This window comes from Crocodylus siamensis, chromosome 12 (genome assembly GCF_052110815.1).
Source record: "Crocodylus siamensis isolate JL-2025a chromosome 12, ASM5211081v1, whole genome shotgun sequence".
Lineage (NCBI taxonomy): Eukaryota > Metazoa > Chordata > Crocodylia > Crocodylidae > Crocodylus > Crocodylus siamensis.
Window position 1 is genome coordinate 15,083,668 of NC_143406.1, and position 14,501 is coordinate 15,098,168.

The following is a 14,501-nucleotide window of genomic DNA, read 5'->3' on the forward strand; positions in this document are numbered from 1 at the left end:
TTCACTCGATCACATACTCTCTTAGCACAGGCAAGTGCCTAAGAGCCTCACAGTGTTGCAGTTCTGGCCAGGAAGGAGTAAGAAGGGAGTCTGTTCACTGAGCCCTCGTTGTTGACTGACGATCAAACTGCCAACTGCAAGGGGCTGCAATGAGACTGATGCTTGCCTGCCAAGAACCAGGCCAAGACTAGCATAATGTTTCAGATGATTTCCCAAAGAGCCGTAAGCTGGGAGCAGCAGACAAGAGCCCCTATTAGCAGGCAAGCCAGAGGAGCAGAACGCTTCCCTGCTCTGCCCTGTCCACTCCTCTGACCTACTGCAACATCGAGACATGAAAGATCATGCTTCAAACAGTGCTGGCTTCACGGAGGCACAATGGGACGGATTCTGATTTCTCACACAGGGCAGGAAAGGCAGAGTAACTGCATTGGCCTCCCTGGAGCAGAGGAAAAGAGCAGGAGTCGGTGCAGTAAAGGGCTGGTCCAGGAATCTCCTCGGCTGGCTGCCCGGCCCCGCTCAGAAGTACTGGGCTGTGGAGAGTGGAACTGGAAAATGGGAGAGGCTGGGTCCAATGGTCTGTGCATGCAGCTGTATAACCCTTGCTCACCCTCCTCAGCTCCAGGCCTTGTGAATATTTTCCTTTGCAGGCACCACGTGTCTTTGGACTGGGTGGAGTTAAATGTCAGCCTGTGGGAATGGGCAGGTTTGCCCCAGCCAGCGCAGGGGAGGGCAGGGCTCTGCACAGTCAGCTCACAGAAGTTGGCAATTCAGCTGGACCCCTCCTCCCTCCCTTCAAGCTCCCCACCCCCAGCTCCTCCTCTAATCTTAGCTTTACACAACAGCCCACACAGAAAAACATTGGGACTCCTTAGGATAGTCGCCCCAGCCAGAAAAAGGGACTGGCCCAGAGATTTTCCTCTACTGAACAGCTGCAAGCGGAGCCAGGTGGGACTGAGACCCTCAGGTGAGAGCAGGCTGCAGCTTTAAGCGTGATCTTAGCCAAAAATCATTTCCCTCCACCCCATGTACAACCCCTCCCAACCCCCTCTCCCCCCCCCCCAAAAAAAAGCAAAAACAAACAAACCAACAACCCCTTTTCTTGGGAGGAGAGGGAATCACCGGCACCCAGGTCTGTGCAGGCGCTAGGACGAGCTGGCAGAGTCCCAGCCCGGGAGGCAGACAGATCTGAAGCTGTTGGCTGAGGGAAGCCGGCAGAGGAGATGTTTCATTTTACAGCTCCCCCAGGCAAAATGAGCATTGCTGCTTCCGCCAAGTAGATGGGGGTGGCAAGTGGAGCGCGTGGAGGTGTGAGAGAGAGAGGGGACCTTGGGAGGCTGCGAGTGTCCAGAACACAGCAGTGGAGGCCCCCCGTGCGGAGCGGTAGCTGGCTGGAACAAGGCCCCGGGCTGTGGGGCACGCCGTTCGGAAAGAGACGCCGGGCTCAAGCCAGGCTGCAGGCACCACTTCACTGGTGCAAAGCAGCCCCATTCCCAGGGAGTGCCAGGCAGCAGGGATTCCCCCAGTGGGGTTGGAGCAGGGCACTTCTCCTAGCCCAGGGGCAGGCAATTATTTCAGGCAGAGGGCTGCTTACTGAGTTTTGGCAAGCCATTGAGGGCTGCACGACAGGCAGTCCAGGAAAGATAAATATTAATTTTCTAAATTTTTAAGGGGCACCGTGGGTCGGATAGAATGGCCTGGCAAGCCACATCCGGCCCCTGGGCCGCATTTTGCCCACCCCTGTCCTAGGCCTATGAAATCCTGGGACCTATTAGCCAACCTCTTCCTGGCCCTGGCATCTCCTGGACTGGGAAGAAGGCGCTGGTCGGGGGAACCTAGAACTGCCCTCCTTTCACTTGACTGAGCCGTTTCACTGGGCAGCATGCACTCAGGCCTTAAATACTTTGTGGGGAGCGAGCAGGCGGTGGCCAGAGCTCTCTACTCGCTGTCTTTCCTGGCACCCTGCATATTAACCTGTCGCTTGCACTCTTGTTCCTGCTGTGGCACTTTTTGTCCCAAGCAATCAGTGGCTGTGCACATAGCGGTCTCCCTCTGGCCACTGAATGGGGCCTGCAGTTCCTGGTGGGCTGGGTCCACTCGTGGTGCAGCAAACAGGCCTGTTCTGTCCATGTCCCCACTTCCTGATGGGAGCCGGGGCCCTGCTGAGCATAGCCCACAGGCTGCTCCAGTCCCACCCCCATAAAAACAAGACTGGGCAAGACCCCTGTATCCAAGCCTAGTCCAGCATCGATCCACTTCAAAGGGGCACTCCCAAGGGAGCTGCCAGCTCTGACCTCCCACTAGCAAAGCAGCCAGCATTTGATATTAGCAAGCACCGCTTCCACTGCTGGCACCAGCAGGCTCGTAGGTTAGGTCTTACTAAGGGGCACTGTTATGTTAGCAATGCCAAGAATGCAAAGCCCCTTACTGACACAATGTGAGCTGGGAACAGAGGGAAGCAAATGCAGTTAGAGTGCAAGGAGAAAGGGCCTCCCAAGCACCATGGTCCCTCCTGGCTCACCCATGCCCATTCCTCCCTGCCATTAGCTGCATTTCCATTTTCCCCTCTCCAGTCCTCCACCGAGGCTGCCCTCCCCGCTCGGCGCCTTCCTCCGGGCACTGCTACCTCACAGGGCAGGACAGTGGAGGACAGGGGCTCCTGCCAGAGAGTTATAAGATCACTGCAAACTAGTTATTAAATAAGGTTTGTCTGGGGGATAATAATGTGCACGATCTGAGACGTGAAATATCAGGCTCTCCTGGCCCACGGTGGGGAGGGGATGGGAAACAAAAAAAACAAGCTGCACTTCCAGGCCTGGGGCTGCCTAAGATAATGTGCCCTTGGTGAGAAAGTCACTAGATTTCCCAAAAACCAGGCTTCACATTTCTGGAATGTGACATTCCCTTGCCAGGATCCCAATGCATGTGAAAAACCTGGATACATATATACAGCAGCACAGCCACCTTTGGGGTGTGGGGGCAGCCTTCATGTGTAACAGCAGGGAAGGGATGGGTTTTGATCAGGGACACAGATCAGAAGCCTGCCCTGGGCTCTAGCATTGGGCTAGCAGGGTTAAGGCATGGTAGTGTCTGGGGCCGACTGCACACAATTGGGTGATGTCAGTGTTTTGTCTCGTTGCCCTTGGCACCACGCTCCAAGGGCCAGGTACTAACTGCATCCACACCCTTCACCATAAATCCAGGGTAAATGCCTATAAACACATAGCAAAATGCAGGACCCCCTGGTGACAAGCAGGTTCAGGCCTATGCCAGAGGGCTTTAGCTTTTGCTGCTCACTTGGACAAATCCCTACAGAGAATAGCATCAAGCTCAATTTCTGTGTCTCTGGGTAAGCAAGGGCCATGCTAGATATGCTTATACAAAAGTATTAAACCTCCCAAGAATTCACCAGCAGGAAAGGAGCTGCCTGGTACCACTTGTTTTCCTTTATCTGTTTTTCCTTCACACGTCAGACATCTGATCCTGCCCAGAGTTTCCTCTTAATCCTGGCATATGTGCCTTATCAGAGCAGTGGATTCCTTCTCCTCAAAACGACTCAGTGGTTGTTACAGGAAGGAGCTTCTGCAAAGAGCAAACAGCCACCTGCCCACTGCACTTGCTGTCTGAAAAACAAAGTATTCAGAGTTGCTAAGGACACAGATCTCCTGTCCTGGCAGAGCCCAAAGACACTGAGGGGCGACAAGGAGTGGGGTGCTCCAGCACCAAGAAGATTGTCTCCAACTGCTGGGGGCTCTGGTCCTTTTGCTTGCATCTCCTTGTAACAAGTGGGCCACTCCAGGGCCAGTCTGAATGTTGGCCTGCCCACCCAGCTAGGGCAGTCCACCCACCTGCTTCACCTTTGAAGGATCTTAAATTGCTCCTAGGCAGGAGGATGCACATTTAATTGCCCTGATGCCAAGAGCAAATTCATGGCTCTGAACCTCCCCTTATACCATGTCCCATGCCTCACAGATGGCATTTACATCCACGAATACTCCCACAGCCCCTTGGCTGGGCCACACACAGCCTCCCGCAGCCCAGGCTTGGCCACAGGCATCCTCAGACCTACGTGGCCCTCATACCCCCCACACTGGTGCTTCTTCCCATGCCCCGCACACCAGGGCCTCAACACCTGGCTCCCTCAGTGGGCTTCTACCCTGCCCTTCACTGGGCCTCATGTCCCTTGGGCCTCAGGCCTTGCTCAGTGGGCCTGGGCACCGTCTCAACCCCCCTTCAGTGGCCTGAACCCCATCTCAGGCCCCACTCAGTGGGCCTTGGCCCTGTGCTTTGCTGTCAGGGTGTACTCCCCCTAGCCTTTCCCCTCCACAGGGTCACCCACAAGGCAGTGGGGGCTGAGGCTTTCCAGCACCCCGCCCTCACCTCTCGCTAGCGAGGCATTTGTATGGCATTTCCTGGAGACGGCCCTCCTACCAGCAGCCCCACCACACCATACTCCCCAGCAGGGTGTAATTTTAGGTCATTCCCCAGGACCAGGAACCCGCTCCATTTCCACAGTTTCCCACCCTTAACCTCCAGGTGCTCTGGGAGCAGCAGCTCTCCGGCTGGGTGACATGCTCCTGCAGCAGCTACCAGCTCTGCTCTTGGGGCCCACCCTTATACCCAGGTGCCCAGCCTCTCCACCAATCAGGCAGCCTCCTGCTTACCATGTGACTGCCTGACTGGGTCTGCTCCCACCTGCAGGCTGCTTACTCAGACCCCTTAAAGTGGCAGGTACAACCTGTGCTCTGCCACACTCCTCCAAAGGCTCCTGCAAGCCTACCAAAGCTTTGCTGGGACTTGCGGGCTGGCCTTGAGATTCCAGATGATGCTGTGGGGATGGCGCTCTTCACCCCTGCCTGAAGTGGTGGGATGAACTGTTTTGATTCCCAGCGCCCAAGATGCAGGTTGACGGGTCAACAGCTCGCAACACCCCTGCTGATCTGTACATATGGAAATGGTTGGGATAGTAGGAGTTCAGTTTTGCAGTGAGCCGTTTGCTCTGGTGGGATGCATTGAGGGTTCCCTTCAAAATCCCTTCCAACTCTGGAATAGGATCCATTTTAAAGCTTGATCCAGCCATTTGGTACTCATTTGGTTGGCTCACTAGTTTATGCCTTTATTACTCAACAGTCAGGACAACTACTGATCTAGAGTCATTATGAGGGCCTAGAGCCCCTTTTTGTCACTCCTAGACCTAAATAACTGACAGTAATGGGCACTTTCCTCTTGAATAATCAAGGGGCAGGGGGAAGATAAGAAGTGGTCTTGTTAAGTTTTCCTGCTGTCGAGGCATCAGCTGTGACTGCTGTCTGCCTCCGCTTCCCTCTTAGACTTATTTCCTCCACACTTTTGCTTGGGAGGATGCAGCCTCAAGACACAGGCGTTCAGTACAGGCGGTGGAACAACAACAGTCGTGATGAAGTCAGTGTGAACGTGTCCACTGCTGAGGCATCAGGATGTAGGAGGTGAGAACATCGGTAGCTCTGCTGTCTGACAGGCATAGACTCACCACGCATACCAAACTTGCTCTGTATGAGCCCTGGTGCTTCCTTGCAGATACCCCCTGTCCCCACCAGGGAGTGGCGGGCAGAAAAATGCTGCTGTGAATTGAAATTGCGGCATGACTTGGGGTGGGACATACGTGAATTGCTCTGACTGCAGTTGGACCTGCCACCGGGGACAGTGCTTCTATGTGAATGACAAGGGACTCGGGTGGTCAGCAAGGATGGATGGGCAGGGCCTTGGTTTTCTGTTTTATCCTCAGGTGCCTTGCACTTCTCCTCCCTTTGGTAAGGACACCCTGTTTCTCTCCCCAGGGTTTACAATAAGCTGTGCACAGGGAAAGTCGGCATCGCAGTTAAAGTGATCGGAGGAAACATCCTCTTCTGGATTGTTTTCATCATTGGCTACATGACAGGTTACTATGTGCACAAGTGCAAGTAGAGCAGAACGCAGCCTGCAGACCCCCAGGCCTGGATCCCCCTGTGGCCTAATCCAAAATATCTAATTCCCACTCCCCCGCGCCCCACTTGCAAACGTGCCTGGGCGGAGCAGGAGCCTTCACCACATGTCCACACAAAGGTGAACTGTCACCAACAACACTGGCTTTTTTCTGGCCTCTGCCCCATCTCCTGGCCCACACGCAGCCATGTGCCACCATCTCTGTGGAGTGTAAGGATGGGGCTGGGCCACCAGCCACCTGGTAATGTGCCTGATTTCAGACTGTGAACTAAGGAGCCATCAGAGGCCCCTTGTCCCTCATGGGCACCATCCCCAGTACATGCTTTCATCTCATAGTGGCTGCTCCAGGGCAGTGGTGCTGCTCCCCCACTAGGCTTGGGGTCTCTTCCCAGCCCTCGTTTGAGCCCACCCCCTGCAGGGGTGGCGAGCGCACTGGCTGGAGCTGGGGGATGCTGATCCTGTCCCTGAAACTTCCTTAACTTCCATCAGCCCCCGTGGCCATAAAGCTTCCAGGCTGCTGCATACACCCTCAGAGGGCTGGGCTCATTAGGAGACAGTGGGATGGCAGCCTTAATTGTATTTGAATTGACACCCCACTGAATTTCCCTGCAAAGGAACCGACTGCTTTTTCCAGTCAGGGTTGTGGACACTGCTGCCTTTTCCCTTGGAAAGCTCTGCTGCGGCCCAGGGCTCAGACACAGCCAGCAATGCAAAGCTCTGTATTTCTCCCCCCTGCCACACAATCCAATCATTGTAAGAAATAAAAGCAGGTTGAAAGTTACCTGGCTCCCCCTGTCTGTGGTCAGGCTGGAACGCACGTACACCCCATGGAGAGGCTCATACTGGGGAGATCAGGGAAGCAGCCCGCAGGTCTTACAGTGCTCTCCTGTCACTGCAAGTAGAGGAGGAAACTTCTGCCTCCAACAAGTGTGTTGTGTCCCATGAAGCATTCAGTTCCCACCCCAGGCAGAGACTTGATCATGCTCCAGTGAGTCCCCATCAATGGCTCCACTGTCTGCTGGCTCAGTTAGGTCTGTTGAGGTCACACCTCTTCACACCCCAATTAGCATCTCTCAGCAGAAGCACCAACCCACACCCCCATCATACCTGTGTTTGCAAAGGTTCAGACTGCTTTGCTTGTAGGCCGTGGTTTTGCTACCCAAGTAGAAAACCCAGCTTACTGGAACAGCCACCCTCGTTAGGAGCATGTTTTCATGTCAGCGTCTGGTATTCCTGTCCCTAACGTGCCCCTGCTGTTAATGGAGCCTTACAAATGCTTCTGGTACAAGCAGCTCACCGCTGCTCTGATATCAGCACCTCACCTCTTTGACCCTGCCAGTCAAGCAGCTGTTGCAGGCTGATCCCAGGTGTTCGAGGCCCCATTAACAGAAGTTAATGATTTTCCTGACTACCGGGGGACTGAGGCTGGGCGCACATGTAAGGGAGAGCTTAGTGATGGTGTCTTGGGTTGTGGCATTAGCTGGAGTCTGTAGCCCTCCTTCCCTGTTTTTTCTTTCTTGCTCCAGGATGTCATATTTACAATCAAACTTTTGTTTCCTTGACGTTTATTCCATTGGCATCCACATCATCCCTCCCCTTCCCCAGCCCCCACCAACAAATGTTGCCTTTTCTGAGATCCCCTTTGGTCTCCCAGAAAAACTCCCCTCTCTATGATGCAACAGAGCCCAGGCAAACAATGAAGTCTTTTTAACCAGCTGCTTTCAAGGGTGGGGATTCAAAGTTAAGCCCAGATCTGGGCCACCAAGGGCTGCATGGCAGAGATGGCATTTTTTGAAATCTTGTTAGCAGCGCAGGATGTCCCTGTGTGAAAGACAGGACAACCACTAAGTGGAGCGGCTAAGTGGAGCCAGGGAACCATCAAGTACATCAACACAGGGCTTCTCATCAGCTCTTTTCAGTCACTGCTTTGTTGAAGAAGCCAAGCAATCAGCAAATGCTGGGATTTCAGGGCAATGAAAACTGGCCATGAGGAGTGCAAAGACTCTGGTCGCTGCACTGATGCACCCATTTAGGGCCTGCACCCATTGCCCGGACCTCCAAATGGTACCTTGAAGCAGCTCCTCCACAAGCCTGACCCCCTCACATGGTTCAGCAGCCTTGAACCCAGCAGGGTCCTTAGGGACACTGCAGACTAGAGGACTCAGAGTGAGCTTTTAGGGGTCACTTTTTAGTTAGGGATTGCCAATCAGTTGACAAAGGGGGACCCTTGGGCTAGATGAGGGCAGAGAACTTGCATCTTAGCTTCAAAGAGCTCTTCTGGGGGTGATTTTCTGTAGCTGGGCTCTCTGCCCAGTGCCAAAGTGATGAGAGGCACCTGTGAGAAGCCTCACCTAGCAGCCCATTAACTTTTTTTTTCCTACAAGCCCTGGGCTCCCAACCCTTGCAGTGTGCAATTGGTGTGAAGGGAAGAGACCCTGGCAGTCATCCATGGTCCACAAGTATCCCACAAGCAAGGGGCTTTCCAGAACTGATTGTGGGTCTCCCTGAGCTAGGGAATTTCACCCACCACCACAATCGAGCCTGAGAGCCAGGCAGAAAGACCAGCCTCAGAACAGAGCATTCTCTGGCAGCATTGTGCATTAACTGTAGTAGTCAGGGTTAACTCCTTTCCTAAAGACTGATGTCATCCACTTGAAGTGGACCATGTTGGGTTCAGGAGTCAATCGTTACAATAAAGGCTTAATGACATCTAGGAGTCTCCCTGCCTCTTCCGAAGATCCAGTATAACATGGTGTTAGGAGGGGCTGAATCCTGCCACCAACAGGAAACCAAACAGGTGATTCCTAAACAACGGATCGGACTTCAGCAGCAGCTGAATCCAGCGTGGGGCAGAGATGGCGGGGTGGCTCTACCTGCAGGAGAGCCCAATACAGTGCCGAAGCTGGCTACAGAGACCATGGAGACACTCAAAGTTGCGCCACCAGAACAGTTTGATTTCCAGTCCCCTGGAATGTGGCCTTGATGTATCAGGTGTTTTAATCGCTTCAGGGAAGTGTCGGGTCTGGACAAACAGTTGGAAGCTTATCAAGTGAGTACTCTTACCTACTCTATGGGAGATCAGGTGAATGCAATTCTGCAGTCGCTGGCCCTTACAAATGCAGAGAAAAAGCAATATGTTGCAGTGATAGAAGCATTAACTGATCATTTTCTGGGCAAAAGAAATGTGATTTATGAACGAGCTACATTCAGTCTCCATAAATAGGAGCCCTCAGAACCTCTGGACAGATTCATCACATCTTTGTATACATTGGCTGAATCCTGCCAATATGGGGAGCTTAAGGAGGAGATAAGTAGGGACTGTTTAGTTCATGATACAGAGCTCTGACAAAGATTAAGTTGGACCCTGATTTAATGCTCCAGAAGGCTATCACACAGGCTTGCCAATCAGAGCTAGTTAAACAGGAAGAAGGAGAAATCAGGAGTGATTCTCGGTCATGTCAGGCATTAGTAAGTATGGATGCAATACACACTGTAAAGAAACTACATACAAATAGGATTGGTAGGAGCAATGAACATGGGGTGGTCCCACCAGCGCCCACAGCAATAAACAAGAGGAAAAAGGGGCCAGTGCTACAGGTGTGGTCAAACCCTAGGACATAGTCATGCTCAGTATTCTGCTATGGAAGGGGTATATTGGCGATGTAAAAGAGAAAGGTCCCTATGCTTCAGTTTGTTGCTCCACCACCAGAGTCTTTGAAGTCACAGAACAGGATACAGAGGATTGCACAGTAGTTTTAGATGAAGTTACAAAGTCCAGGAGTTTGGATGACAGAAATTGAGCTCAACGGATAGCCATCTCAAAAAGATACAGGAGCAGCAGTCTCATCTATCTCTGATCCTTACTACATAGGGATGGCATTCTCCTTACCCCTACTAAACACCTATGGGGACCAGGTAACACTATCCTCAAAGTACTGGGATCCTTTAATGCAAAGATAACACTGAAGCAGAGATGTATAGATCAGGAAGTCTCTGTGATTGGTAATCTTGCTGTGCCTTTACTTGGCATACCAGCCATACAGGCACTGCAACTTGTCCATTGACTAAATGAAAGCAGAAATCCTTGGAGTAGTACTACAGAACCAAATACCCATCTTTTCTGGTCTTGGAAAAATGGCAGGTGAATATCAGATACCCCTAAAAGCTGATGCCATTCCATGGGCATCAATGACTCCCAAAGGGGTACCGCCTTTGCCACTAATGGACAAAGTTAAAGAGCTAACATGCATGGAAGAAATGGGAGTAATTACAAAGACTGAAGAGCCCATTCCTTGGTGTTCTGGGATGGTGGTTGTGCCAAAACCCAATGGTAAGGTTAGGATATGTGTTGACATCACATAGCTGAACAAGCGTGTGTGCAGAGAAAGACGCGTTCTTCCTTCCATGGAACACACCTTGGGTCAATTTGCAGGAGTCGAAGTTTTCACAAAATTGGATGCTCGGGCAGGGTTCTGGAAGGTTTCTTTTGCTGTCGAATTGTCCAAGCTAACAACTTTTATTACTCCATTTGCTCACTACCAGTTTAAATGACTACTTTTTGGAATCTCATTAGCTCCTGAATTCTTTCCGTTTTGGATATCACAGATATTGGATGGCCTAGAAGGTGTGCTTTGCTATGCTGATGATATTTCGGTTTTGGGACCACCAAGGCACAATATGATGCAAGGGTGGACGCAACGCTCAGAAAACTCCAAGAACCTGGAGTTACACTTAATGAAAAGTGCACCGTTGCTACTTCACAGCTCATGTTTGTGGGATATTGGATTACACCACGTAAAATCCAAGCAGATCCACCATATGTTGCAGCCATCAAGGGATTCTCAGAACCCAAGGATGTCCCAGTATTACACAGAGTTTTAGGTATGGCCACATCTTGGGCTGTTTTGTGCCAAACTTGGCAACAATAACAAAGCCTTTTAGAGACCTCTGAAGTGACAAGAATATATGGCTCTGGGGACTGCTACAGCAGTCGACCTTCACTGACATCAAATCTGTGCTCCATTTCTCCCTGATACTGGCCCAGTATGATCCAATATGGGAAACTTGTATTGCAGCTTCACCATATGGTCTTGAAGGAGTGTTACAACAGCGTCAGGAAGCCGGCCACTGGGCCCCTATTGCTTTTGTGTCGAGCGCTTGCTCCACCTGAAACTTAATATGCCCAGACAGAAAAAGAAGCACTAGCAGTTACAAGGACATGTGAGTGACTTAGAGCTTTCCTTAGGAGCCTTACTTTTACTTTACAAACTGATCACAAGCCACTTGTGTCTCTATTAGGAGACAAACCTCTTGATGGACTTCTGGCAAGAATCGAGAGATTTTGCCTCAGAATACTGAAATTCACCTACAGTATAGTGCACATCTTGGGAAAAGTTACAAACCGCTGCCACTCTTTCTAGGGCACCATTACAGCCTCCATGGTCTCCGGAAGAACTCCGCCAGGAGCAAGATACTGCTGTTTATGTGGACCTTATTGTGGATGGGATACCCATATCTGCTTCACTACAAACAGGAATTCAGGAAGCTCAAGAAGCTGATTCCTCTTACCAAAAGATAAAGAAAATACTGCTTGGAAGGTTGGTCTCAAGTAAGATTCAAGGACAGTGAACTGGCAAAGTACCAACAAGAGAGACTCAATCTTCATGTTGTCAGCAATTTCGTTATGTTCTACAACAGAGTACTGATACCTTCAACACTATGCCAGGAAATCCTAGAGAAGATTCATGATGCTCACCAGGGCATTAGCAAATGTCAAACCAGGGCTCGCCAGACAGTCTGGTGGCCCTCCATCATACAGAACTGGGTGGTCAGTTGTAACGTTTGAGCTCAACACCAACCAGTCCATATGGAGCCATGCCTTACGACTAATTTACTAGATCATCTGCAGCAGATGTTGGGAGGTGATTTATTCGCCTGGAAGGATTCTGTTTACCTTGTTGCTATTATTATTCCCATTACTTGGAGATGGTACAATTACAGAGCACCACAACAGAGAGTTGTGATCCCAGGGGAGGCGCACCCAGGCCAATGGGTTAGTGAGGATCTAGTTAGGGAACTTCTGGAGGGACTGGATGTATTCAAGTCAGCCAGTCCAGATGATCTCCACCCTGGAGTACTGAGGGAATTGGCTGAGGTCATTGCGGGACCCCAGGCATGGCTGTATGAGCACTCGTGGTGCTCTGGTGTGGTGCCAGAGGACTGGAAGAGGGCCAATGTGGTTCCCATCTTCAAAAAGGGGAGGAAGGGGGAGCTGGGAAATTGAGGTAAAACTAACTGGCCTATAATCCTGGGCAAGCTTTTTGAGAGAATTATTCTGGCGCATATCCACGAGGGGCCAGCAGGGGAGACTGTGCTTAGGGGCAACCAACATGGGTTCATTAGAGGCAGGTCCTATCAAACCAACCTGGTGGCCTTCTACAACCAGGTCATCAAATCATTAGATGCAGGGGTAGCAGTGGACATAGTCTTTCTGGACTTTAGGAAAGCCTTTGACACCGTCTCTCACCCCGTTCTCATTAAAAAACTCGGGGACTGTGGCGTTGACACCTACACAGTCAAATGGGTCGCCAACTGGCTGGAGGGCCGCACCCAGAGAGTGGTGGTGGATGGGTCATTTTTGACCTGGAGGGATGTGGGCAGTGGAGTTCCCCAGGGCTCGGTCCTTGGGCCTGCACTGTTCAACATCTTCATCAGTGACTTGGACAAGAGGGTGAAAAGAACCTTGTTCAAATTCGCAGATGACACTAAGATGTGGGGAAAAGTGGGCACACTGTAGGAGAGGGACAGGCCGCAACTAGATCTGGACAGGTTACAGGGGTGGGCAGATGGGATTCAACACTGACAAGTGCAAGTTGCTGCACCTGGGGAGGAAGAAACAGCACCATACCTACAGGCTGGGGAGCTCCCTTCTCATCAGTGCAGAGGCAGAAAAGGATCTTGGAGTCATCATTGATGCCAAGATGAACATGAGTCGGCAGTGTGGGGATGAAGGCAGAAAGGTCAACTGCACCTTGTCATGCATCCACAGATACATCACGAGCAGGTCCAAGGAAGTGATACTCCCCCTCTATGCGGCACTGGTCAGGCCGCAGCTGGAGTACTGCATCGTTCTGGGCGCCGCACTTCAAGAGGGATGTGGCCAGCGTGGAGAGGGTCCAGAGGAGGGCTGCTTCCATGATCAGGTGGCAGCAGGGCAGGCCCTATGAGAGAGGCTACAGGACCTGAACCTGTTCAGCCTGCATAAGAGAAGGCTGAGGGGGGATCTAGTGGCCTGTTACAAACTAGTCAGGGGGGACCAGCAGGCACTGGGGGAGTCCCTGTTCCCCCCTGCACTACCAGCAGTGACCAGGAATAACGGTGACAAGCTGGCAGAGGGTAGATTTAGGCCAGATATCAGGAGGCGCTACTTCACTGTCAGGGTGGCTAGGATCTGGAACCAACTTCCAAGCGAAGTGGTGCTGGCTCCTACCCTGGGGGTCTTTAAGAGGAGGTTAGATGAACACCTTGGTGGGGTCGTTTGACCCCAGTACTCTTTCCTGCCACGGCAGGGGGTCGGATTCGATGATCTACTCAGGTCCTTTCCGACCCGACCAACTATGAAATATGAAACCATGAATTATAATGGCATTGGAGAGTATATATGCACACCATGGCATACCCTCTGTTTTAAGAACTGATAATGGCCCACAATTTTCTGGACCTGTGTTTAAGCAGTTTGCAACCCAGCATGACTTTCAGCATGTCACCAGCGGTCCACATTTCCCCCGTAGTAGTGGAGAAGCAGAATGTGTGGTGGGGACTGTGAAGAATTTGGTCCAGAAGAATGAAGAGCTCTAGAAGGCACTCTTGATCTACCACTGAAGCCATTGGAGCATTGGTGAAGTTCAGCTGAGTTGCTTATGAGTTATTGACTCTGTACAACCCTGCCAAGCATGATAAATGACTTGGTTCCAAAACTTGTCAATCCATAGGAATTTAATGAGCGAGACAAACAGATAAAGGACCGTCAGAGATGGAACTATAACACCAAGCATGCTTCAAGACATGTATCTACTCTGTCCCCATAGCAGGAAGTTTGGATCCCAGGCCAGGGGTCCAAGGCACCATCCAGGCTAAGGCAGATACCCCTCATTTATATTGGGTGGAGACATCTAGGGGTCTTCTCTGTAGGAATCAAGAACATCTCCATCATATCCCACCTGTTTACCACACTAAGTCTGGACATGCCTTTACAGCATAGCCACATTTTTAAAAGCCCCACCCTGGACACGGAGCAGTTAGAGAGGATCCAGGTGGGCAACAAAGATGATAAAGGGCTTGGAAGGTAAGTCATACCAGGAGAGGCTGAAGAAGCGAGGCATGTTCAGCTTGTGGAAAAAGCATGCTTAAGAGGGGACATGATAACAGTCTTCTAATACCTAAAGGGCTGCCATAAAGAAGAGGGAAAGCACCTTTTCCCTCCTGCTGCAGAGTCCAGGATATGGACCAATGGCTTGAAGTTGCAGCAAAGTAAGTTTAGACTG

The 14,501-nt window shown here is 51.4% G+C and overlaps 1 protein-coding gene across 2 annotated transcripts; it reads left to right on the top strand.

Moving 5' to 3' along the window:
- The first annotated feature begins 808 nt into the window (after positions 1 to 808).
- On the top strand, positions 809 to 6,739 carry SMIM1 (small integral membrane protein 1 (Vel blood group)). 2 transcript variants are annotated; one of them, XM_090024090.1, is made up of 3 exons: positions 809 to 964; positions 5,328 to 5,462; positions 5,814 to 6,739. In XM_090024090.1, exons 2-3 carry the CDS (start codon positions 5,359 to 5,361, stop codon positions 5,938 to 5,940), a joined length of 231 nt encoding a protein of 76 aa, XP_089880216.1. In that variant the 5' UTR covers positions 809 to 964; positions 5,328 to 5,358; the 3' UTR covers positions 5,941 to 6,739. The 2 variants fall into 2 exon arrangements, with proteins under 2 accessions (XP_089880216.1, XP_089880217.1); XM_090024091.1 differs by having other exon boundaries at positions 818 to 945.
- Positions 6,740 to 14,501: the final 7,762 nt, after the last annotated feature.